This window comes from Hemicordylus capensis, chromosome 2 (assembly GCF_027244095.1).
Source record: "Hemicordylus capensis ecotype Gifberg chromosome 2, rHemCap1.1.pri, whole genome shotgun sequence".
NCBI classification, from domain to species: domain Eukaryota; kingdom Metazoa; phylum Chordata; class Lepidosauria; order Squamata; family Cordylidae; genus Hemicordylus; species Hemicordylus capensis.
In genome coordinates this window covers 150,142,903-150,170,150 of record NC_069658.1, presented here as the reverse complement: position 1 = coordinate 150,170,150, position 27,248 = coordinate 150,142,903, and the positions used below count along the sequence as shown (strand labels likewise).

General features: G+C 43.3%; 2 protein-coding genes across 3 annotated transcripts in view; both read left to right on the top strand.

Moving 5' to 3' along the window:
- The first annotated feature begins 213 nt into the window (after positions 1–213).
- Positions 214–17,209, top strand: LEPROTL1 (leptin receptor overlapping transcript like 1). Of its 2 annotated transcripts, XM_053297781.1 has the most exons (5): positions 214–430; positions 5,414–5,481; positions 7,406–7,481; positions 10,424–10,610; positions 14,516–17,209. In XM_053297781.1, exons 2-5 carry the CDS (start codon positions 5,475–5,477, stop codon positions 14,630–14,632), a joined length of 387 nt encoding a protein of 128 aa, XP_053153756.1. In that variant the 5' UTR covers positions 214–430; positions 5,414–5,474; the 3' UTR covers positions 14,633–17,209. The 2 variants fall into 2 exon arrangements, with proteins under 2 accessions (XP_053153756.1, XP_053153755.1); XM_053297780.1 differs by lacking the exon at positions 5,414–5,481 and having other exon boundaries at positions 218–430.
- Positions 17,210–20,466: 3,257 nt separating this feature from the next.
- Positions 20,467–27,248, top strand: part of SRP72 (signal recognition particle 72) — a 30,580-nt gene continuing 23,798 nt past the window's right edge. The window contains exons 1-2 of the mRNA XM_053290941.1: positions 20,467–20,746; positions 24,386–24,506. Of these exons, the coding sequence (XP_053146916.1) occupies positions 20,614–20,746; positions 24,386–24,506 (254 nt within the window). The 5' untranslated portion in view covers positions 20,467–20,613. The remainder of the gene's footprint in view (positions 20,747–24,385; positions 24,507–27,248) is intronic.

Genomic DNA, 27,248 nt, shown 5'->3' with positions numbered 1-27,248 from the left:
AGGAATAAGAAGTATATTTAGCACTCCTGCAACAATGCTTTTGAAACAACGTCACATTCAGATAAGAAATGCTAAAGGAAAGGGTTGGGTTCATGTGACCCTTTTGAGCGGTGATTATATGAAGAGTCATTGGAGGCGTGGAGAAGGGGGTGGGAAAGCAATAGGGTCAAAGGTTGAGTAAGTCCAGTATTCACGACAATACGCATGCGTCGTTCCCCGTCCTAAAAGAACCGCTCTGCCGCGTCTCTACTGCTCCTGCTCACTTCACAGTGAAGCAGTATGTTTCTATGGTATCAAAGACCTCCAGCTTGCCGGAAATCTCGGGGCGCGCACTTCCTCTAGGGCTTGTCTGGCCGCCCTCCTCCCACTTTGTGGTTGGCTGGGAGCGGCCTGTGCGGCAATAACAGCAGCATCATGGCCGGCATCAAAGGTAGGAGCGCCGTGGAGGTTCTGAGGGGCGGAGTGGGAGGGATAGAGCGAGCAACGAGAGACGGACGGGGTCCGCCAGGTCTCTGGGCCCGGGGAAGAACGCCAGCGATGACGTCTCCAGCGGTCTGGGGGGGTGGCGGCGGCGGCCGCTCTGTTTCCATGGTGACGGGTGCCTGCCTGGGTGCGATGATGCTCTGCTCAGCCAGGAAAGCGCTCGGGCTAAGCGTTCCCCATTGTCTCCCCACGCCCACCCCACAGACACACACCCATCCCGCCCCGCGTTCCTTTAGCCTTTGAAAGCTTATGCCACAATAAGTCTGTTGGCCCTTAAGGTGCCATACGACTTTGCAATTTTTGCTTCAGTAGACTCAGACAGTTACTCCTCTGGAAGTTATCTCATTAAACTCAGTGGAATTTACTTCCAAGTAAACACGCGTCTGGTTAGACCATGCGCCTGATCCAGCCAGGGGCTCTTATGTACTTGGTTTGCTCTTTAACTTGTATCATTATCCTCTGCTACTGAACTTCATCTACAAATAATGCAGAAGAGGAGAAAGTGGCTCCTGTGCCTTGAATAGCTGTTGCTTTATTTTTTTTGTAAAAAAAAGTTTTATTTTAGGTTTATTTCTAACTCCTCGTCTTGAAGTGGCTCTTAACATTAATCCCTAATACACACACTGATATGCATACTGTCTTGGAGGGAAGAATGGACTGTGTGATATAGAGGGAGGACTTTTGTGATACTACAGAAGGAAAATAGGAGATGGGGCAACTTTGAGGACTACACTGCCACAACTGTAGAATACTACAGCAACTGCGTTCTCATGTCTGGAGTGTCTGACCCCAAAGTGAGCAAGACTGTTGTGACGTTCACTGGACCTCTGATCTTGATGCACGTGATTGCCTCATGTGGCACCATGGACAGAACTGTGTGTCCTGGAAGACAGCCTTCGTTCAGGTGTCATGGGATGCCCATCCTTGAGAATGGCTTCTGCTGGTTCTTAAGTGAGGTGGTGACAGTACTCCCCCCACCCCGTTTTTACTGCTTTTATCTAAAATATTCCCTACTGGGAGGACCCTTTTATTATTTTTTTAAATTTATTTTTAATTTTTATATTTTATATCCTGCTCTTCCTCCAAGGAGCCCAGAGTGGTGTACTACATACTTAGGTTTCTCCTCACAACAACCCTGAGAGAGAAGTGACTGGCCCAGAGCCACCCAGCTAGTATCATGGCTTAATGGGGATTTGAACTCAGATCTCCCCGGTCCTAGTCCGGCACTCTAACCACTACACCACATTGGCTTTTCCTACCACGCTGGCTCTTAGGTCCTGATCCAGGCTTGCCTGAAGGAAGGCCAGGACCTGGGGGATCCTGGCCAAACCTGGATCGATCCTCTTGCGCTTTGCCCATCTGAGGAAGGCGGCCCAGGTAGTCTGATAAATCCTATTGGTGCTTTGGTGCCTGGCAGCCAGGATTGTATCCTGCACCGGCTTGGAATATCCCTTTTTTGCTAATTGTGTGCGCTCAAACTCCAGGCGTGTAGTTGGAGCCATGCTGGCTCTGGGTGAAGTAACGGCCCCTGGGGCAGCAGGTCTGGCCACTGCGGGAGAGGCATTGGCTCTGCGATAGAGAGAAGCACTAGATCAGTGAACCAAGGGTGCCTTGGCTAGAAAGGTGCCACTAGAATGACCTCCGCTCTGGCGGAGCCTTGCCACCACCCGAGGAATCAGGCCTACTGGGGGAAAGGAGTACAGAAGACCTCGCAGCCAAGGGGCATTTAGAGCATCCGTGTTCTCTGCGAGGTGATGGTGGAACCTCGTGAAGAAGCGGGGTAGTTTGGTGTTCTCTGGGGATGCGAACAGGTCCACCTGGGGACTCCCCAGGCTGTTCGGGATCTGCCTGAACACTTTGGGGTGGAGTGCCCACTCTGCCTGGTCCACTGTCTGGCGACTGAGCCAATCTGCCTGGACACTGGAAACGCCGCTCAGGTGCGCTGCCCTGATCGACTGCAGATGGGACTCTGCCCACTGGAAGAGCGCATTGGACTCCTCCATCAGGGATCTGGATTTCGTTCCGGCCTGCCGGTTCAGGCAGGCCTTGGCTGTCATGTTGTCGGTTCTGACCAACACATGTTGTCCCTGTAGTAATCCTGAAAAGTGGCATAGGGCCAGCCTGATGGCTCTTAGTTCTAACCAGTTGATGCTGTGCTGGGCCTCCTCCGAGGACCAGATGCCCTGAGCCTTCTGTCCTTCGCAAAGGGCTCCCCATCCTGACAGGCTGGCGTCTGTGGTGACAGAGATCCTGTCAGGTTCCCCAGATTCGGGGAGATCCACCGCACCTGCCGGGAAGTGGTATCAGTCGCCCAGTGCGGTTGGTGATGTCATTCTGGAATGGTAGTAGCATCCACTGTAATGGACATAATGGATGTAATTTAAGGCCTTATGGAATATAAATGGCATAACTCCACTGAGAATTAGGGAAACAGAGGGGATAAATGAATCCATTGCATTTCAGGTGTTGTAAACTGATCCTGGATTTTGAAGTGGAAGGTGGCCAAGGTCCAGATGTTACTCACTGGATAGCTTTGGGGAAGTTAATCAGTCCCTTCCCCGCATTCACCTTACAGGCTTGAGGATGACTGATCAAAACTGAAAATCATTACTCAAAAGACTGTAGAAATTAGGATAGCTATAATTGCAATTACAGTTTATTTATTATAAGGTTTTTATACCACCTTCAACAGCATTTCCAGGGGTGGATGAGTTACAAAATAGGACAGTAAAAACCAAGTATCACAAAATACAATTCAAAGCTATGATTAAAATCACAGTTAAAAGAAAATTAAATTAATAACTGGCCAGTGTGTGGCTAGTTTTATAGTGTATAACTAGCAATAGAAAACAAACTGCCTAGTGACTGAGATACTTTGCTGTGAGCCAGATTCTTCCTGGTCTCATTCTTGCCTCTGCCATTAACTCACTCTATGCACACCACTCAGTCTCCCCCTCAGTCCTACATCTGAAATATGGGGAAAGAAATAGTAACATACCTTTCAGGGATGTTGTAAGGATTACCAAATTGCTTTGAACTCTTGGCTATTGCAGTTCATTCATTCATTTATTCATTCATTCGATTTCTATACCGCCCTTCCAAAAATGGCTCAGGGCGGTTTACACAGAGAAATAACAAATAAATAAGATGCATCCCTGTCCCCAAAGGGCTCACAATCTAAAAAGAAACATCATATAGATACCAGCAACAGTCACTGGAGTTACTGTGCAGGGGATGGATAGGGCCAGTTACTCTCCCCCTGCTAAATAAAGAGAATCACCACGTTAAAAGGTGCCTCTTTGCCAAGTTAGCAGGGAATTATCGCTAATTAGGGAGTTGTCTGTCGCCAACCACAAGGGTTCCGTTCCAGGAAAACCTGGCAGCTGGCGAATTCGCTGTAGACGAGCCATTGAAATCAATGGCAAATGGGGGTAGGGGAATTGTGGTCGCAAAAAGACCGAAAAATACAGTAAAAAAATGGGAAATCCCCCGCAAATCACCAGGAATCAGTAAGAGGAGTTAAGGGGACCCAAAAAAATTACCCCATCCCCTGGAAATTGCACCCCCTTCAAAAAAGGGAAGGGAAATCTTGCCAAACTGCGGATACTCAGGTTGCAGTTTGTGAGACCTGCCACAATTTCCCAGTGGCAGATACTCAAAACAGTGATTGGGAAACCCGTGGTTGGCGAAGGATGGCTATATTCAGTTGTTGCAAATATTTATTTATTTGATTTCTATACTGCCCTTCCAAAAATGGCTTAGGGTGGTTTGCACAGAGAAATAATAAATAAATAAGATGGATCCCTATCATCAAAGGGCTCACAATCTAAAAAGGAACATAAGACAGACACCAGCAACAGTCATTGGAGGTACTGTGCTGGGGGTGAATAGGGCCAGTTACTCTCCCCCTGCTAAATAGAGAGACTCACCATGTTAAAGGGTGCCACTTTGCCAAGTTAGCAGGGGTTACAAGAGTCTTTTCTAACCTAATGCAATATAAACTAGGCAATATCAAAATTTATTTATGCTTTGCATTTGAAAATCTACAACAATAATAAAACAAGATACAATAAACAGTAAGTCAACAGCATATCAAGCTATCAACAGCGGTAAATAAATACAACAGCACAGGACCCAAATTATCAATATCAATCTTATTATAAAGTGAAAATTTGCCTATGTAATAGTGTCTCACCAGGGGAGGGAGATAGGGAAGCTAGATAGAATAAACACATACCTCCCAACATCTCCTTCTATTTGCTTCCTGGCCTGCCCCTGGGGTTTTTTTTTGGGGGGGGGGGTAACCACTGGCTGACCCTCACTCGCATTATGAGGTAGAGCTGGCCCAATTGCTTGATGTTAGAGCAACTAAGAAGAGCAGAGCAACTGATAAATTGCCAGGAGGAAGGCTAGGATAGAACAGCCTTCATCTACAGATTAGACTGTTCTCCTAGCCCAGAAGGGAAGCTAAGCTAGCTAGCTAGCAAGCAAGCTAGCAAGCAAGCTAGCAAGCAAGCTAGCAAGCAAGCTAGCAAGCAAGCTAGCAAGCAAGCCTAAATGTGTACCTCCCAGTGTCTTCTTCAAGTTTCCTCCTGACCTGCCCTGGTGTTGCTCTTCTTTATAAGTGCCAAAAGCTGGAAAAAAACTACACAGCCTTTGGTAGAGGCCTTTGGTGGTGGGACTGAGGATTAGGGCAGGCTGTTCTGATAGTGGTGTATTGTTGCCTTATTATTGGTTGTATCTGGTACAGGTATGTGTCTTGAGTTGTCCAGAGATGATGGTGGTGGGGGTGGGGTGGGGTGGGGTGGGGTGACTCTGGGATGGCCATTCCAGTGGTAGTGGTGAATCGACAAAGAGATGGTGTTGGTCGGTCAGCAGGCCATTACAAGGGAAGGGGAATCAGAAACTTAATATCGGTTTCCCCTTCCAGCTGGTCTATCAGCTCTTTGACCTTGGGGAGCAGTGCCAATTTCCCACGGAGCTACTTTGTAATGCCAGGTCAGTCCAAAACAAACTGTACATCATCCATGATTTTATTTTGAATGAAGGAGCGGAGCTGCTATGCATTACAGAGACCTGGTCAGGGGAGGCTAATGGTTCAGTTTGGTCCCAGCTTCTCCCAGCAGAATCTTCTGTGGTGGAGCAAGTGAGAGGATGTGGGCGGGGAGATGATGTGGCTGTGGTCTACAAGGACACTGTCTCCCTTAGCAGGATTCGTGTTGGGGAATTGGCCCATATCGAGCCCAAATTGCTCTTAAGCGTCCTCTCCAACCTGCTTCAAAATTAGCCCTGTGGTATTTGGAAGAATTATAGGAGCTGAAGCGTGAGATAGACGACTAGAGCACAAATGGGAAAAGATTGTACTTGAATCTGGCAGGTTACAACATAGAAGTACAACTGAAGATCTATGGCCTGGCAATATGTGCAGAAAAGAGGCAGTTCTTTTCTGCCCGCATTGCATCCGCAAGTTCATGTCCAGCGGAGTTGTCTAGGCTTGTGAGATGGCTAATACAAGCCCTTCTCCTTGAATCCAAATTCAGAACCATCAGATTACTTGCTGTGATGCTTTTAATGATTTTTCAAAATCATTTAAAAAAATGATTTTGAAAACCTCTCGTATTCGAGCTGAACTGGATTCTACAATTAGGGCAGAGTCTGTTATGGAGGTTTTCAGCAACTCCTCTTATGTGGTCAGACTGGATCACTTTCAGTTTGTGACTCCTGAGGATGTGGACAAGTTGTTTTGGACTGTGTGTCCTTTCTCTTAACCCTTGCCCAACTTGGCTTATTTTATCTAACAATCAGATTGTTGGAGTGGGTCCGGTAAACATCATAAATGCTTATCTGAGGAAGGGATGCCTCCTGGTCTTAAGGAGGCTATTATTAGAGCATACTTGAAAAAACCTAAATTGGACCCCTTGGACTTAGGTAACTATAGGCCCGTCTCTAATCTCTCATGGATTGGGCAAAGTGATTGAGAGGGTGGTAGCTTCTCGGCTCCACACGGTCCTGGAGGAAACTGATTATCTAGAGTCTAGACCCATTTCAGACTGGCTTTTGGATGAGCTATGGGGTTCAGACTGCCTTGGCATTTCATGAAACTGAGGGGAGAGTCATTAGGAGATTTAGTGCAAAGTGCTGATGACACCCACATCTCTGTTTTCCTATCAGCTTCATTAGGAAATGGCATAATTTCCCTAAATGCCTGCCTGGAGGCGGTAATGGGTTGGATAAGGGATATCAAACTGAAGTTGAATCCAAATAAGACTCAGGTACAGACTGTGGGGGGTTGGGACCTGAGTGATGATCTCAGGATGGGCCTTCTCTTTGACTGCCCCAGGGCTTTGGAAAGCATCCCCTGTCAAAATAAGAGTTTCTCCATCTCTGATTGCTTTTTAAAAGACCCTTAAGACACACCTGTTCTTTCAGACTTTTAGTTAAAATTAATTTTAAACTGGTTGGTTGTTTTTATCCTGTGAAATTATTTTAATTGTTTCACTCTGTTTGTTTTTATTTTTTTTAATTGTAATTTGGATTGTGCACATTGCCTAGATATATATTTTCATTCCATCTGGTATATAAATATGATAAATAATGTATCACATGCATCAGTCATATAAATATGATTCCATTGGGAGCTGTCAGACCACAGTACACATCCAGTCCAAATGTGACCCTTGGGGATGGGGGTATTTTCTGCTGTTTTAAATTTTCTTGTTCCCCCAGGAGTTGGAGTTTTTATGCGAAAAACTACATTCTGTGTCCTGCTTTTTTGATGTTTGAGCTGGCTGAGTTGGGAGGTGGTGGATGGATGGGAATAGTAGCAGTACTCTGCTCTTCCTTCTGTCTATGGCTCTTGTTTGTAGAATGAGCAAATATAATACACTGGAGGACTGATATGCTTTTATATCTGCCTTTACAGCTTTGATTAGCCTGTCCTTCGGGGGAGCAGTTGGGCTAATGTTCCTGATGCTTGGCTGTGCCCTTCCATATTATGAGTAATGTATATTTTTTCCACACATCTTGCTTTGTTATTGTCTCAGGCTCTGATCATAAACATACTTACTAGGGAGTAAGTTCCATTGATCCCCAAAGGACTTACTTCTGAGTAAGGATTGCACTGTTGGTGCTTTTTTATTCCTGACTCTTTCCTCCTCTGAAGCTAGTGAGTTTAACAAACACTGACTCTAGTAATAGGCAAGTCTTATGTTTTAACTTTTGTCTGTCTTCTTTGTTTCTTGAGCCTTCAGTGCTAAACAAAATGGCCAGATATAGAACAAATATAGTTCTGAAGAAGAGGGATAAAGAACCCAAGGAAAATCAATTACAACTACGCTCCTCAAAAACTTAAGATCACTTATATATGAATGTGCTTTTAAAATAGTATACTGTTTCTCTGCCATGTCAGGGCCTCCCCACAGTGGTTCACAATATAAATATAAAATAAATTCCTAAATCAGGCTCTACAGTGAAGATAGTAAAAGAGCTGCAGACAAGGTCAAAGCAGGAGCAACAAAAGAAAGCACTGAGGTCAGAGAAAACGAACTAAAATCCCATAACACAGGGGTAAAGAAATGTTGGCTCAGTTTATCAGCCAGATAAAATATTTTACTCGTCAAGCTATGTTGCTACATTGCTCATCAGGACTTTTTTCATTTGTCAGGTATCATTTTTCACTCATCGCATACTAGTAGACTAGTGGATTTCTGCAGCCCTGCCCATAACTATCTTCAAATATCCTGTACAATTAAAAACAAATTTTACGTATTCCCCTTCTGAATAGCTGAAGGGTCAAATGAGTCTGCTTGAGGAAAGAGTTCAATATCTGCTCCCTATAACAGCTAGCCTGACTTCAAGGAGACACAGGCACTTATTTATTATTTTATTATTAAAAAATTTATACCACCCTTCCAAAAGGCTCAGGGTGGTTTACTTGGAGCAGGGCTCCAGCTGATGATCTTATCCTCTTAGGAATTAATCTGCACTAAGTTCGATTTTACTTGTAATTATTTAGGGAGATGTTGTCCACCCCTTGCTCTGCTTCTCTGCTAGTCTTTGCCTCCCCGCATTGGCCTCTACTCACTGTGCTTTCCACCTTGCATGCACTTAGCTAAGCAGTGTCCTTCAATGGACAGTGCTTAGACATGTGCACACAAGGATGGAGTCTTCACTTTTGAGTCAGAAATTCTGTGCTGCTTTGAGAGTCACAAGATCATTTAGCTGATTGTTGCCCTGTGTGGAGCACCTCCCAGCCAAGTAAACATGCAGATCTCCTCTTCTAACTGGAAAGAACTAGCATCCCTCTGAGGTGTGGTGAGGGAGAGACCAACCACGCCTGCTCTCAGCTGAGCATGGTTCCTTCTTGGCTATGTACAGTTGTTGATTAAACTTTGTTCTTACTAAGATGCATTTCAATCCATTCATTTATAATCTATACTCCATAGTGTATAGATTGGAGATAGAAAATCTTTTGAGTTTCTAATCCACCGTGCCAGGGTTTCTTAACCTTGGGCCCCCAGATGTTGTTGGACTACAACTCCCATAATCCCCAAGCAAAAGCCATTGCAGCTGAGGTTTCTGGGAGTTGTAGTCCAACCACATCTGGGGGCCCAAGGTTAAGAAACCTTGCACCATGCATATACTTCTGAAGACTCCTGACAGACTGACCAACAGAGCCTCCATCTGCTCTGTAATGTAGTACATGGCTTGCATCCTGATCCGTAATCTAATTAAACTGAAGTACTTGGATGTATGCCATTTTGGTCCCATTGTCTTTGTTGGATCAATTGTAGCATGCTGTCCCTACACAACAGGGGACAGACCTAAGCATTTTCTTGCAGTGCCAACTCACCATTATTTAAACTTTCTTACCATGCTCTACTGCTTGCCCACAAAAATCTCTCACGCCAAGATGGCTCTCCCCACCCACCCTCAGTAAAGAATCTTCCCCCTCTACTGATTATGATAACTTTATTATAACTGGCCCTATCCACCCCCAGCACAGTACTTCCAGTGACTGTTGCTGGTGTCTATCTTATGTTTCGTTTTAGAATGTGAGCCCTTTGGGGACAGGGAGCCATCTTATTTATTTATTGTTTCTCTTTGTAAACCGCCCTGAGCTATTTTTGGAAGGGCGGTATAGAAATCAAAATAATAATAATAGGTGTATATGGGGCATCCTCTGGCTACTTCCTGTAGCAGGTAAGGGTAGCTGGGTTCTATTTGCTAACAAAGAGTATGTTTGAATATTTGACAGTTTTCAGTAATAATTTGGAGAGGCATACGTAAGCATTTGCATCAGCTGAGATGATTCATTATAAAGCAAGAATTTCCAGTGTTTATCATGTGCCAAATGAATGGTAATGGGAATGCTGCCAAAAACATCTTTGAAAGTGTGGCTGCATAAAAGTAGTGATAGCCTTTATATGAAGGTGATGTAAGGAGACGAATTTCTGTCATCTTAAACTTTATTTTTAGTTTTTCCTTCCAAATTTTACAAATATAATTGAAAAATAACAAAAGGCAAGAGATGAACAATCGGGAGTACTAAGTATGATAACAACCCGGAGATACATCAGATAACTATATAAATATAATTTCAGAATAAATTAAATGAACTAGTAGCAAAATAAATCATTTATGGTCACCTACCAAAGAAAACCACAGGGCTCTGTGGGCACCAGAAGTCAAAATCGACTTGACGACACACTTAACCTTTTAAAAATATGTCAGTACTCTTAACAAAGCACTTATTAAACTACCATAACATATTTTTATGAACCCAAATCTGAATGGCTGGGTGCAAAATGTCTACATGTAAAAGAAAGGAAACCATCTTTCATGAAAAGTATCTGAAATCTTCACATCCATCCAAATTTTAATTTGTATTGAAAGCAGAATTTCTATAAAATATTAAACTATTGTCTCTCTTTGCTCCTAGCAAATATTGGCCCCTGTTTGTTCTGTTTTTCTATACCCTCTCTCCAATTCCATACTGCATAGCAAGAAGAGTAGTTGAAGACACAGATGCGACAAGTAATGCCTGCAAGGAACTTGCCATATTTCTTACGACAGGCATTGTCGTCTCAGCATTTGGGCTTCCAATTGTGTTTGCTAGAGCAAATGTGGTTAGTAATATCTTCTTTTGAATGTGTTCTTTGCTCTTTTAATCTATATTGCTTCAAAAATGAGAGGTATAGAACACGTAGAAAGGTGTTGATTGGTTGATAGCCTGTAAAATAACGTCAAGAGATGCATAACTTGATGTAGTTCATTTCTGTTTGTTAAACTGGATGATGATGATTGTTATCTGGTTGATGACTGTAATAAAGGAATCTAGTTCTGGTTGAAAAGGCTTGCAGGACTGGCTTAAGATGATTTACCATCCTGTGCAGTCATGGAAAAGGCATCCCTCAGTGAATTAAAATACAGGGGACCTGGAGCTTCTTGGGTTGTTGCTTAAGATTCTGGAGAATATTTTCAGTTCTCATGGGCAGCTGGTCATGCTGCAAGCATCAGAGGGCTCAGAGGTGAAGGCTACTTCCACAATGACTAGTTCCCCATGTGAACAGACTGCCGACCCCAGAGCCCACTACAGCATTAAAGAGGAGTCTGGGTCATACTCGTTTCTCGCAGAGAGCCAGTTATGTTGTGCCAGATGTAGCATGGTAGCTTCCAGTATAGCTGGCAACCCATATATTGTTCTGTCCCAGTCTGTCTGTATGACAGGGTCAGCCCTTCCTGCAAATTCATCAGACATAATTCTTCAGAAGAGAAAATGAATGATCAAATAAAAATGAATGATAAAAAAATAAAGTTTGGTTTGTTTGTTACGTGTGTGATTGACAGTTATCTGAGAGTATTCTGAGAGCTGGTGTAATGTAATGGGTAAGAATGTAAATGGTGAGTTGAGAACTCCCCAGGTTTATGTATCACCGCAAGCTCACTTCAGTGACTTTAGGCAAGCTACAGTTGCTCAGCATCAGACTTCCTTATACACTATTGGGGTGAAATTGACCTACTTTACAGGATTGTTGAAAGAATTTCTGAGAACGTGTCTCAAGTGTTCTGAGCATTCAAAAGCATTATGATTATTAAAGATAGCTCCTTCTCAATGGAGGCCATGGTTATGTTGATTAATTCACAGATTAGGTCTTGTCTAAGCAGAGTCTTGGGTCCAGAATCCCAAGGCATGAATGCAGAGATTCTGTGTGCCTTCTAGAAGCTTGTAAGACCGCCCATAGTACTTCATCCCACTCTAACTTTCCTAGAGGCATCTCCTGAACGATTAAGACCACCCTAAGTGAGCTGTGAACCAGGAAACCCCTCATTTAAATCTTGCCTTTGCCCTATTATTATTATTATTATTAATTCAATTTCTATCCCGCCCTTCCAAAAATGGCTCAGGGCGGCTTACACAGAGAAATAATGCATAGATAAGATGGACCCCTGTCCCCAAAGGGCTCACAATCTAAAAGAAACATAAGATAGACACCAGCAACAGTCACTGGAAGTACTGTGCTGGGGGTGGATAGGGCCAATTACTCTCCCCCTGCTAAATAAAGAGAATTGCCACATTAAAAGGTGCCTCTTTGCCAAGTTAGCAGGGCCATTATTCTCCAGGCCTCTGTATCTGCAATATGGGACTGGCTGGCTTACCACTTTTTAGGTTAAAACTTCACAATGTGGCTTATATCAAAATAATTAAAATAATAATGAATAAATGCATCAGCAGCCAGAAAAAGCCAACAATCGCACTCAAAGAACTAAAAAGCCTGAGCAAACAGAAAGATCTTTGCCTGCAGCTGAAAAGATGACCTCTCTAGGCAGAGCATTCCAAGGCTGGGGTACCACCACAGAAAAGTCCTATCATGGGTCACTTTCCACCTTACATCTGATGGAAGCGAATTTGTGGACGGGCCTCCAGTGGGGGTGGTCTGTGGTGTTGCTTTTTTGGTTGATGGGTTTCCCCTCCTCCTTCTTTTAATTTACAAATTAGGATTTTTCCTCATACCTGGAGTCCACCAAGTATGAAGAAACATCTGCCTTGTTTGTGGATGATCCCATTTCACTGCCCAGCTGAAAGGCACTGGCCCAACCAGGTTTGGTATTGGAAGGAGTGATAGTTTGGGCAGATGCACAGGTCTCTTTGCATTCCTGCTAGGTGTCTTTAAGCCCCTAAAAATGAACACACTATACATGAGCTTTAATTAGTCAGCCTACTTTCTCCGGTTTCTTTTAGGTTTCCTGGAATGGAAAATATGAAAGAAACTGGAGACATGACTAAAGATGGCTGCATATTGCAGGCGTCTCTTGCTTAATGCTTTTATGGAGCTGAAAATAATTGCTGTTACATTGAATAATTTTTATTATTATTACCATGCATTATAACATATGCCAAGGCAAAGAAACATGAAACACATGAAATCCAAATAATTTCCTTTTGGTCTAAATGAGACACTTGATTATTTTAGTGTGCTGGGGAGGCAGTAGAGGAAACAAAACATTTGTTCTAAAATGAATAAATGTGAAAGTGTGCTAAATAGTTATTGGAGAGCATGTGGAATATTCAAAAGTTGATTGAAGCGTAATGCTTCCAGTTTCCTTCACGTTCTCTAGCCATATTAGGGTTTTGTACTTAATGGATGCTTAAGGGTCTTAATGACTTTTTAATGAAATCAAAGCCATTTTGATCTGATTATTTTGGACTTTCGCCATTATAAGTCTACTTCTTCTAGTACTTGCAGTCAGGGGGTTGCGTCAGCTCTAAGCAAGAGTGACACCTTCACTTATACTATAGAACTGACATCTTTGGAAGTGCTGGGCACTAACTCCTGTCTCTTGCGCAGAGAGTATGCAGTTAAAGAACTATGTGTGCCTAGGCATACTGTACTCCATTTGCATTTGCCCTGATGTAACCTGCTGTGCAGAGTCCCCTGCTATTAAATGGTTGTCATTCTGTGCCCATCCAGGTATCCAGCAGCCTAGGATCTTGTGTGTAGGCTGCTCCTACCTGGAGTTTGCAGGATATATGCAAAACTGCAGCCCCAATGTTCAGGTTGTGGTCTGTGCCTGAGGAGGACCTGCTAGTTCCCTATTACCTATAGGATAGATTGACAACAAAGACCTGGCAGTCCCATCTCCTGGAAGCTGCACACCTTGTACTATATACAGATCATATTAATTGACAGCACTGCACTGGGAGTGAACCATGTTTGGGAGATTTACACTTCTTTCAGTATATGCAAGACGGTTCTCAAATTTTGCTAACTGGAACCTATGAATCTGTTCTCGTGTGAACAGAAAGCAGATAAATAGCACAGAGAATGGTTGGAAAGCCCAGAATATCACTTATTTTATAAGTAACTTTCTGCTTTTTATCAATGGCCCCAAAGCAGCTAACAAAAGTAATAAATTACAAAACAAATTAAAACACATTAGAATACCATAAATTTTTTTGATTTCAAACAAAAAGGGTGGTTGTAAGTTATGCAATAGATATTGTATAACTATTCTATACAATAAATGTGTATACAATTGTTAGACAATAAAAAACGTCAGTACAAGTGTAATAATTCAACTCTCAGATTCTGACTGTAGGCAGCCCCTAGATGGGAGACCACCTGGGCACCATCTACAAGCCATTCTGAGCTCCTTGGAAAAATTGGTTGGGTTGCAATTATAACAGATAATCACATAGATAAAAAACAGTGGCTAATGTAACCTTTATTATTATTATTTTATTTTTTTACATTTATATCCCGCTCTTCCTCCAAGGAGCCCAGAGCGGTATACTACATACTTGAGTTTGTCTTTCACAACAACCCTGTGAAGTAGGCTAGGCTGAGATAGAAGTGACTGGCCCAGAGTCACCCAGCTAGTTTCATGGCTGAGTGGGGATTTGAACTCGGGTCTCCCCAGTCCTAGTCCAGCACTCTAGCCACTACACCACACTGGCTCTCTATGTGTGTGTGGCTCTTTATGTGTGTGTTTTCTGCTTTGTATATGTAACTTGTTTCCCCTTCCTCTGCAGATTGAGTGGGGAGCCTGTGCACTTGTCCTCACAGGAAACACAGTCATATTTGCTACCATCCTAGGGTTTTTCTTGGTTTTCGGCAGCAATGATGACTTCAGCTGGCAACAGTGGTGAAAAGAGCTGGAAAGAGAACTATCGGCATCTTGTATCATTCAGTGGCCATCCATACAATGGAAAGAATGGGCAATAAAGCGAATGTACTGTTTCCACAGAGGGGCCCTAGTTGTAGGACACTCTGTAGTCACTTTTTCTCTCCTTTCACATACAATTTTAGGTTTTGCTTGATTTAAACGTTCTAAATGCATTTTATTTTATTTTATGTGGGAAATAGGATGCTTAAATGTGATGTTTCAATGTGTTTCTTTTAAACGCATCATAACTGTGCTTAAGTACAAAATTGATATTTTGACCATGGGTTACTTTTTAAGCTGTAATGTACAATCGTGTTACAAACTGACAACAAACTGAGGACACAATCCAGATAGAGAAACATTTTTTGCAGCCTGATCCAAAGTATGTTTGTTTGGAATAAGTCCCACTGAGTTCAGTGGGGCTTTTTCCCAAGTAAGTGTGCATAGGATTGTGTCCAATTCCTGTTATCTAAATGGGAGAGCTAAGCATACATTCAACACTCCTTTTTGAGATGAACAGAATTTAAAAGGATGTGTCTGGATTATGTCCTGAATTTCCAAAACCTTAAATGGTTGGGAGGTTTTAGTAGTGATGTGTGAAGGGCTGAAAGAGAGGAATACTTTGTGTCTGATTAGTGGGTCACTTATTCCAATATGCAGCTGAAAAGTGATAATGCCATTGATATGGGAGTGGGCTGGCTTTTGAAAATAATGGGGTTTCTAAGTTTTATTTTGGAAGTTGTTTGTTTGATGCTCTAAAGCGGGGAGGGCACTCAGTGGGAAAGTCACTTAACATTTAAAGTCCACCCTTTTAAAACCCCTTTTGAAATCTTTCTATTTATAAGGTATTGTACTCTTTGACAGTTTATGTCAACTCTTTTTGTGTTTTACCAAAGTGGAGGTTAAAGGAACGTCCATGAAACTACTGATTATGGGTACAATCTTGGAGGAAGTTCTCCTGCACAAGTCCCTTGGAAATGAATGGTAGTGTTCTTGTCCAGCTGACATTCATTGTCCCATGGCTCATGCAGGAGAACTTCTCAGCTGATTGTACTCACTGTGTTTGCAAAATATACAAGGATAATTTCTGCTTCCTTTTTTAATTTATTTTATACATGGTATAAAAAGCCTTTTCAAATGTAGATTGAAACTCTTAGTAACTTACCTGACAGATTGATTACTGCATTAATATACAGCCAAAGTTTGGCTGCTTGGCAACTCTTTGTGAAGGACTATAAGTGATTCTGTCAATGTTTCAGTTTATGCATTAACGTACTAAATGTTAGATCATAATTGTAGTTCTGTTAAAATACAGTATATCACATGTAATTTGCAATATTTAATAATTGCATACCTCTTAATTGTCTTTTCTGTTAACTATAAATTTACCATTTTTCTTAGATACTGTTCTTTCAGAGTGTTGTTTTGCTGCTGGCTCCTTAGGAAGATACTTAGATGTTTGTGCTAACACTGTGTATTCATGCAAATTAGCGATGTCTGGCTATCTGATACTGACATCTGAGCATAGCTGAATAAAATTACCAAACTACAAGCATGATCCATCCTCCTACGGGCACAGCTCAATGGAGCTATCTTCTCTTTCTCCCTGGCTGTTCTACAGGCATGTGTGCTCCAGTGTACCTCCATAACTGTCTAGCCATCCATCCCTCATCTCTCGAGGACCTGGCACACTTCAGTGTGAGGTGGATGAAAGAGGGCTGAACTGAGCACTCTGCTGATCCCTTTCTCCTGGCCCAGCTCTGTTTGGGGGCAGGAATCTGAATTGTTCCTTAAATTTGTAGCTCCTAAACAAAGAAGTTGTTTAACTGAATTTAGCAGGATTGTAGTTATCAGTGCATAAATGCATAGGAGATGCTAGGTTTATGTGTATCTTGTTTAAAAGAATGTGATACTGACTTAAAATACAGAAAAACCTTTGTAGCCCAGTGATCATGACTGCTAAATCCATATTGTAGATTCAAAAATACTTTTTTCCTGGGAGTTGAGAACCGAAGATGGATATATAGAGGTTGGTTCTGAAGAACTTGCAGAGTCATTTGGATCCTGGCCCAAGCTTTAAGTAGCTGGAAATGTTTCAAATCAGTCCTGGCGATCTGAAAGCACAACTTTTACTGGATTACATTAAAATTCATGCTCACAGATCTCTGAGGCTCCTTTGGGAATGTTCTGCACCAATGGCAGAATGGCCTTAGCCATTGTGATAACTCATTTTGTGATCCTCTCAATCATGTACTATAACAAAATGGGTTCTCTTCTTCCCTGCACTACTGTTGTTTTTCTTAGTGAAATGACCATCTAGTCTTCACTTGGGTGCCAAACTCTTTTATATTTACTGGTAGTGTATTTTCTGTGTGTTAATTGTATGGACAGCATTATGGTGGCAGTCTTGCTCATTTTTAGACATAGTGCTGTCTCCGATTTTCAGGTTAGACATTTGAGAGGTATGTCTCCCCCCGCCCCCAATGTAATATGCACTGAGCAGCATTGCCATCCTTCTACAAAGAGAAATTTTGATGACAAAATAAAATTTTAAACATCAGATGGTTTTGGCTTTTAATTAACATACTTTACTACTAATTTGTTCCAGACAATGTTTGAAATAGCTTTCTGTGTTTGAAGAACAGGAAGTCATTTATCTGGACCTGTTATAGAGATCCATTTTTCCACCACGGTATGATGCAGTCAGTCACTGACAGATATATGGGCTGGCTCAAGACTTATTGCATCAGCGCAAAAAAAGGCAGAGTGGAATCCACATAGGACTCTGTTTTCTACACTGGAAAAAAGAAAAATCAACCCAGCACCGTGTATTTCTGATTATTTTAATCCATTCTGCTGTGGTTTCTTTCTAGTTTTGGGACTGAAACTGCCTTTGTCACCAAAGTGGAGTATTTTAGGTGGGATAGATGGGGAAGTCTGATTTAGTTAATCCTCCTACCATGGAAAATTATTCTTGAGCGGGTTGTAATTCTGACTTGGTCCGATAGGTAAGGCTATGCAAATTAAACATGGCAACAGGATGAAGCCTCTCCTGTGTTTGAGACATAATGTAATGAGGTCAGGAGAAAACCAGCTTCCACACACAATCCAGCTATTGGAGGGGGGCAGGTGTAATACTATAGTAGTCATGTAACTCCATCCACTGTAAAGAAAGAACTTATCATGGTATGTCTGACATTCTCCCCTCCTCTGCAGCATTCAATACTCTGGTATTGGGATTGGAGGGTGCATTGTATCGTAGCTTCAGTCCTGCTTCCATTTGTCAACCCTAAATTTCTTGCAATCAGTTTAATGGGATGACCTCTGGTTCTAGCGTTATGCAAGAGTACGAATTTCTCTCTATCCACTTTCTCCACACCATGCATGATTTTATACCTCTATCATGTCTCCCCTCAGTCTTTTTTCTAAACTAAAAAGCCCCAGGTGTTGTAGCCTTGCCTTGTAAGGAAGATGCTCTATGCCCCTGATCATCCTGGTTTCCCTCTTCTTCACCTTTTACAGTTCTACAATGCCCTCCTTAAGATACAGTGACCAAACTGTACACAGTACTCCAAATGTGGCTGCACCATAGTTTTTTATAAGGGTATTATAATATTAGCAGTTTTATTTTCAATCCCCTTCCTAATTATTCCAAGCATGGATTTGGCCTTTTTCACAGCTGCCACACATTGAGTTGACACTTTCATTCGGGAGGATGTGCAAGGACTGAGCCAGTACTTCTCAGCCCTTCTGGCTGTTGGGATGGGCCATGGGGCATAGCAAGGTTGAAGTGGGCCCAGAGACAAGATTTTAAAATGCCCCCCCCCCCCCACTGACGCTCAGCTCATGAAGTAAAGAAATCTTTGAGGCTGAATAGTGGTAACAAAAAGCATATACACACACACATCTACCTATGTGCCACAATAGAACATCATCCTAAATTATTTTTTTTAAAGGTTTTGTAAATTGTGGTACAAGAGAAAGACATGCTGTTCTGGTAGCTCCAGGCAGGGGCGTAGCTAGGGGAGAGGGGGCCCGTGTTCATCCCTCTCTCTGGCAGCCCCCCCAGAGTGAGGGAGATAAGAGAAAATAGGGAGGAGTGGAGCTAGAGGGCCCTCAGGAGCTGGGGGCCCATGTTCTTTGAACCCTTTCGCTCAATTATAGCTACGCCCCTGGCTCCAGGTCTTAACACTCACATCAATTTTGGAGGAGGAATACAACTGAAGGAAGCCCGGGTGGGTGCACGGCTGGGAGAGTCAGTCATGTGACTTGCCTCTGGGTGCCCCCCCAGGCAGTGGGCCCTCAATCAACTGTCTCCCCTTGCCCTATTATAGTTATGCCCCTGGGTGGGTCATGGAGAGTGTTTGCACTTCTGAATTTTCAACTATATCATTGCTTTCAACTAGCTGTCCACCACAACCCCAAGATCCTTCTACCGGTCAGCTCAGACCTCATCAGTGTATTATGTGAAGTTGGGGTTTTTTGCCCCAATATGCATCACTTTACACATGCTAACAGTGAACCACATTTGCCATTTTGTTGCCTACTCACCCAATTTTGGAGATACTCTTTTGGAATTCCTCACAATCTGTAGTGGATTTCACTACCCTAAAAATGCAGGTGTCACTTGCAATTTTGGCCACCGCACTACTTACTCCAACTTCTAGAGCATGAATAAATTAAAAAGCACTGGTCCCAGTACAGATCCCTGGGGGAACCACACTTCCCTGTTCCCTGCTTATCCCATGACTGCTAAGTTTTCTCAAGAATGTTTGATGAAGGATTTTGTCCAAAGCTTTTTGGAAGTCCAAGTATACTATGTCAACTGGATCACCTTTATCCACCCACTTGTTGATACTCAAACAACTCTACAAGGTTGGTGAAACAATATTTACCTTTGCAGAAGCTATGCCGGTTCTCCATGCTTAACAATTTATCCTTGAGAATGTTTGCCATCAGTTTGCCCAGAACAGAGTTATGCTGAGAAGCCTGTAATTTCCCAAATCCCCCCTGGATGGATCCCTTTTTGAAAACTGGTGTTACATTGGCTACTTTCCAGTCCTCTGGCACAGAGCCTGATTGTAGGGATAAGTTCTTGTTTTGTTTTTTGCAAGGAGTTTGGTAATTTCACATTTGAGTTCTTGAAGGACTCTCGGGTGGGTGCCATGGCATTGGCCCTGGTGATTTGTTAGTTTTTCCAGTTTAGATTGTACGTCATCTCTATCTGACTCGGTTGGTTCTTTAGTCTCTATCCCTGAGAAGCTCGGTTCAGGCGCAGGTATACGCTCTGAGCCTGAACCGAGCTTCTCGCAGAAAGAAGCATGCGTTCGTGTATAGCGAGACGAGCACTGTTGCAAACAGCAGAAGCCGCTTCCAGCGAACGTCATCTGCTTGGGAATGTTTCAGGTGGGGGGAGTGGAGGCTGCATTCCTACGCATCTTTTGCGGAAACGAATTCTGCCCGTAGGGAGAGTCCCACAGACTGAGACGGCAGACACACGTAATAATAATAATAACTAATACACTTTATCTGTTAGCCGCCCCATAACAAGTTGTTCTCTGGGCGGCTCACAACATATGTAAAGAAAAAGTAATGTAACCCTTTACGGAGCAAGAAGGCACTACAGAACTGATGTACTGGAGAAAGCATGGTAGAGTCAACAAACGCATCCCGCCCTCCCTCCCTTCAGCGCTGCTGAGCGCAGCCCCCCCCCCCCCCGGCCCGTCGCGCTTCCTCGCGTGAGCGTGGAGCACAGTATCCTCACACAGCCACGTCGATCTGCTTCCGGGTTAAAAGCTCCTTGCCCATTTGCCCAAACTGAGCATGCTCCAATGCTTCCGAGCATGCTCAGAGACGCAGGAAAAGCGTCGTCGTCAAGCATGAGAGAGCGCTACTACACCGGGTTTTTCCTCTGCCTCTAGGTTTTCTCCGCCCCCTCCCATTCGTTTTTCTACCTCTGCCAAGATGGCGGCAGGCGCGGGGAGCGGAAGTGGTGCCGGCGCGGCAGGGGCGGCATCAGTAGCCTCGCTCTGGAGCGAAGTGAATCGCTGCGGCCAGAACGGCGATTATGGGCGCGCGCTGAAGTCGGTCAATAAGAGTGAGTGGGAGAGAGGGAGGGTGGGGGGAGTCACGTGACTTGGCGGCCGCCTCTTCTCCCCCCCCGCCCCCCGGCGCTGCTCCATCCCGGTGCCGCCTTCAGGCTGGCCTGCCGCTTACCTTCGTGGCTGTGGCAGAGGCCGGATAAAGTGGGCTAGCTTGCAGCAGCCCTCGCTTATTTCATTTCCCCCTTCCCTTTATGGTAGGCACGACAAGTAATAACGAGGGTTCTTTGCTTTAGGACCTTCCAGACGGTTTCGCGCATACTCTCTCCAGCCTAATTCAGCCTTGGCAGTAGTTCTGAATGGCTGGTCCCTGTTCTCATGCCCATCCCACAGATGGGTCAGGGGTGCTGAGAAGATAATGGCTTGCCTAAGACCACCAGAGTGAGTCCGGGGGCTGAGCTGAGGCGAGGGACATATTGGCTTGTTGCTCTTATTGCTCGTTACCGGACTAGCTCCAGGATGTGGCCTGTCAACAGAAGTTGCCTGCCCGCCTATTTCATGCTGAGCTTCTGTCAAATTTACTCATCTCATTTTGATTTTTACTGGTGATGAGAATTGCCAGCTTTCTTCTGGTGCCTTTAGGCAAGCTCTCTATTCTCTCAGCCCAACCTGCTCCCCACACCCTGCTTCCCTGCAGTATGGAGATAATGATATTTTGTGACCTTTACAGCGTTGTTGCAAGATTTACAAGAAAATGTTAAATGTGAAGTGCTGCGAACATTGTAAAACACTATAATATATACAGTAAATGCAAAGTATGTTTCTCCTAGCAGAGCATCTGTGGCGTTAGCAGCTGTATGACAGGCAAAAATATGCTTGGGGTGGTCCTTCCTTTCACTATACCTGCATACAGTGAACGGTGCTGCCTGCTATTATGCTGCTGTTCAAGCAGGGCTGCACAGCTTTTGCCCTTCTGCAGATGTCCCCAGAATTCTTGACTATTGTCTGTTGTGGCTGGGGATGATGGGAGTTGTAGTTCAAAAAACAGCTGTATGGGCTGAGCTTGTGCAGCCTGGTGTTAGAGGCTCAGGTGCCTTGCTCGGGAATACAGAAAGTATCGAAGTGTCATAAATGTTGATGGAAACAGCTGGATTGTGCAATTATCCATAATTGTAATAAAATATAAGGCTTTTCTGCATGAGCACATCTAGCATGTTATAGCTGCATTTTTTTCTTTTGTGATGGCCACATAAATGACCTTTCTATTACAAAGGGGTGATAGCTTGCCATTTTGAAAAAAAAGTCCCGTCCCTTCCTCCCCTCCCCCCAAGGATTGTCTGTCAGGAGAACACATACGCTACAAAGAATTCAAGCTAAAGACCATTAAGTTCACAAAATGGTAGATATGCCGTAGAATGAGCTGTGGGGAACAGTAGCTCTATAGAAGACTACATTTCAATGGATGCAGACTTTACCTCTTCTGGACCTGTCAAAATCCACTTTTCTGCAAGAATGTACAGGGTACAGGAGCCTTGCGCTCCTCTGTATCTAGCCACTCTTTTATATTTGTATTCTTGATATCTTGAGTGCTATTGTCTACAAAACCTCATGTCATAGGAGACTGGGCTATGCTGTCACAGTTAGTAAAAGTCGTCAAGGCCGTGAGCCTAAGCACACCTGGGGTTAGGGACATAGGAAGTATTAGTCCATCTAGCTCAGTATTGTCTACAGTGACTGGCAGTGGCTTTCCAAGGTTTCAGGCAGGAGGCTCTGCTTTTCCTACTTGAAGATGCCAGGGATTGAACCTGGGACCTCCTGCATGCAAAACAGATGCTCTGCCACTGAGCTAAAACCCCATTCCAGTGTTATTTCGTACCACAAAATGCATACGTGGAAGGCACTTTCATGTATGAAAGAGAGCCAGCATGGTGTAGTGGTTAGAGTGCTGGACTAGGACTGGGGAGACCCGAGTTCAAATCCCCATTCAGCCATGAAACTAGCTGGGTGACTCTGGGCCAGTCACTTCTCTCTCAGCCGAACCTAATTCACAGGGTTGTTGTGAAAAAGAAACTCAAGTATGTAGTACACCACTCTGGGCTCCTTGGAGGAAGAACGGGCTATAAATGTAAAATAATAATAATAATAATAATAAATTAATTAATGTGCGAAATAACGGGCAACCTGCATGTATGGCATTTCTCGCTTCTGTACTGTACACTGAAAAGCTGTGCCAAATTGCCTTTGTCTTATCTGTGTACTGAAAAATTTGCAAATTGATTACCTCATGCTTTCCTTTGTGAAGAAGTTTCGCAAGGTGTGATGGTGCTTGTACTTCAAAGTAAACTCTGTTGAAAGTAGATGCTTGTTTTTGAAGTATGTGTATTTGGGTATAATCTGCTGTACCTTTCTCTATTTCATTGTCTGTCTTTTCTGCCCTGTTGGGATTTTCAAGGGGGATTTTTTATAAAAGCCAGCTCTAGAATAACCCAAGGTTAAAACTTGGGGAAATAAAAGCTGTTTGATAAAACCAACCCCATAACTATTTCCAGTGGCCCTGTGAATTTTTTAAAAAAAATCTGTTGTCCTTTCGAAAACCCTAAGCAAGCCGGTCTCCTTGTACAGAGAATTCATAGAATGGATGTTAAGCTAGAAAAAGCCCTGTTCTTTGTGACAGTTGTGTTTGGACAGAGATATTTGGAGCAAGGTCCCAGCTGATGAGGTGATGAAGAAGGAAGGTATTGTTCACATGCCAGAAGGCATTCTTTGAGATGCCCTGGAACCAGATCATGTAAGGCTTCAAAGCTTAGAACCAGTAACATCAATTAAGACCAGAAATAAACTAGTAACCATTGAAGCTGTATTAATTTTTGAGTAATGTGCTTCTTGCTGTTCACATGGCTAACAGCTGGGCTGTCTGTTCTTGAGCAGGTGTGGTTTTCAAGTCTGTCAAGCCCAATTTTCTACTGCCACATTCTTGGTGAAAACATTCATTTTAACTAGGCAAACTAGCATTTACAGGTACACAAGGAAAGAGTTGATTTAGAGCACTTCCCTGTTTCTGTTACAAGTATGTTACTTGTAAAAGGGATAAAGAGAAGCCCTTGTACCTCCCCCTTCCACAACATCTGTCCCTAAGTCTGGTAACTTTGTCAAATGTCAGTTGTCTGGCTCCTACATTTTTAGGCTGGCTCCTAGATCCAAAGAAAATTTGTCAAGACCTGCAGTAATCAATGTGTTAAGCTTTCTGTCCAATAGACCCTTTCCTAATCTTCTCATCCACCATTGTCCTCCAGTGTGTAGCTGAGGATGCTGGGTTATGTTCTAGGGTTCACCCTCAGTTTGTGCGCAGGGCATTGGCCAAGCCTGTTGAGTCTTACCATTGTACTCTGAGTGCATGTGTGTTGGGGTGGGGTAGAATGTGTCTGAACTTCTCTTGCAGCTGCACTTTGCAGGAGATTAATAGAAAATAGTCAATCTGTCTTTCTAGTGTGGCATAATGTTAGAAGCTTCTCCACCATTATTATCTTTTCATTGGGGATAAGATAATGAATTGCTCCTCCTAATAAATAAACTCCTAGATTCCCTGGATCACAGTTTGAAAACTACTGCAATAATCTAACCTAGAGGTTAAGATGGCATGAATAACAGTGCTTTGGTTCCTGTACAGTTTAATGAATTGTATTTGCTTCTTTTAGTACTGCAGATCAACAAGGATGATGTGACAGCTCTGCATTGCAAAGTAGTATGTCTTATCCAAAATGGAAGTTTTAAAGAAGCCCTCAGTGTGATTCACACCCACACCAAAGTCTTAACTAGGTAAGTGTTGAATCTTGTCAGACAGCATGTGCCTGAGGGAGCTGCAAGATTAAACCTGGCTGTTTGTCTACTTGGTCTTAGTTCTCATGGAAAAGGTTATTTTATTCAGGTTTTCAAAACAGGCAAAAGAAAAATAAAAAACAAATTTATTTATTTATTTATTTGAAACATTTGATATACCTCCCACTCTGAAGACTCTGGGCGATGTACAAAAACATGCAAAACAAGACAGCATTAAAATTACATTCTAAATAAAACTAAAGTAACTAACAAAAAAGAAAAAGGGAAAAAAGCAAATAGGTAAACTACAGGGTAAAAGCCTGGCGAAAAAGAAAAGTCTTCAATAAAGATTTAAAAATCAACAAGGAAGGAGCTAAACGAATCTGCAGGGGAAGGGAATTCCAGAGAAGTGGGGCAGCAACCAAGAAGGCCCTTTCACGGGTCCTAGCACCCCGAACCTCTCGGAAATCGGAGACCGACAAAAGGGCCATCTGAGCAGATCTGACTGGACAGGATGTAAATGGGTGGGAGAGGCGGGTCTGTAGGTAGACAGGTGCCAAACCCCACAAGGCTTTGAAAGTCAAAACCAGGACCTTAAATTGAACTCGGTAGCAAATAGGCAACCAGTGCAATGACTGCAGGAGAGGTGTTACCCTGTCATATTTTCTGGCACCCATAAGTAAACCAGCCGCTGCATTCTGGACCCGTTGTAGCTTTCCGATCGTCGTCAAAGGTAACCCTAGATAGAGGGCGTTACAATAATCTAGGTGGGAGATAACAAGGGCATAGGTCACTGTCATTAATGCTTGCCGATCAAGGTAAGGGCGTAATTGACGAATCATATGGAGCTGGGCAAAGGCACTTCTGGCTGCAGCCTCCACCTGCTGTTCAAGCAGGAGGTGCGAGTCCAAAAGGACCCCCAAATCATGTACAAGCTTCTTTGGGGGCAGCGCCACCCCATCTAAAACAAGGTTCACATCCAGCTGTTGGCCGGTATGAGGGCTGAGTAAAAGTAGTTCAGTCTTGGTGGGATTCAGTCTGAGCTTATTTTGATTCATCCAGACCTTAACAGCTTCCAGGCATCGAGTAAGCACAGAAACAGCATCTCCAGAATGGTCTGGGATGGCTGAGTATCATCAGCATATTGATGAAATCTCACCCCAAACTGGGAAATGACCTGACCCAGCGGCTCTATATAGATGTTAAAGAGGACGGGGCAAGAACTGAACCCTGGGGAACTCCATAAAGGAGTGGCCATTGGTCAGAGCATCTGTCCTCAATGCAGACCGACTGGACATGCCCGCTAAGGTAAGAACGGAACCACTGTAAGACAGTGCCCCCGATACCCAACGCACACAGGCGGTCAAGGAGGATAGCATGATCGATAGTGTCAAAAGCCGCTGAGAGATTTAAAAGGACCAAGAAAGGGACACTACCCTCATCAAGGTCCCGAAGAAGGTCATCTACCAGAGCGAGTAATGCTGTCTCTGTGCTATGCCGAGGCCTGAAACCCGACTGATAAGAATTAAGATAACCAGTTTCCTCCAAGACCCTCTCAAGCTGGGCACATACAACCCTCTCTAACACCTTCGCTACAAAAGGGAGGTTGGAGATCGGCCTATAGTTGTCATGGACCTCAGGGTCCAGGGAGGGTTTTTTCAAGTGAGGGCAAACTATCGCCTCTTTAAGGGCTGCTGGTACGAAACCCTCATGTAGTGAAGATTTAACCAACTCCTGTAGCCAAGAATTTACATTCCCACCAGCTCTTCTAACCAGCCAGGAGGGACAAGGGTCCAAGCAACATGTTGCCGCACCCATACCCAAAAGAATCATGTCCATATCCTCGACCTCAAATGTACATTAGACACACAGCAATAAAGAAAACACTTCTCTGCCTTAATCTGTTAACACAGTTCTGAAATCATTATTGATTTAATATATAATCATTATTGAATTGTACTCTATACAGTACTGGTTATACATATTTACAAATGGAACAATATAATTGCATCTGACAGTGATGTGGAGTTTCTTTAAGAACTGGTGATCCGCTAAGTGGATTGTGATCTCATTTGGTATGTTTGTTATATGTTTCGTAAACAAAAAAAAGCACCTCATGTTGGTTTAATATGCTGTATAAATATCTCAGAGATTTTCCTAATAGCCACAAGTACTTGAACTGAAATATTTGAATAGGAAGAGTGTAAACAAGGCACATTTAATGTTATTTAAATATGGTGTTCAAAAATTCAAAGCTTTATGTGCAAATTATCTTTATTGGAATATTTGTAAAAATTTGAGGACACAGTAGTTTGTTGTGAAATACATAATAGGTATTATACCAATTTTATGGGACCACTCTCCTGGTTGCTCTTGGTGACCTGAAATTTATAGCCTGGCAATTGGTGAGACTTTTCTCATTGTTTACAGTTGCTTTTTGCTGAGCCTCTGCATACAGTGGTAGATTAGGCAGTACTTGAAATACTGACAGTGCTCCTGGCAGATAGCTGCTACTGTTTGCTATCTTTTTTTCTTCTTCTCTAGAAGGAAGCAGGAAATTACCCTTATGGGTAAAAACAGAATTTGATTTTTTTATTTGGATTATTTTGTAATTTGGATTTATTTTACCACTCCCTTGCCATTTACGAATTGAATAGGGCTATGTGTGTATGAGGCTCTCTCCTACATAATTTGGAGAGTTAATGTGCAGCATTGCTCTTCCACTTCCTTTCCAAGCCTCAG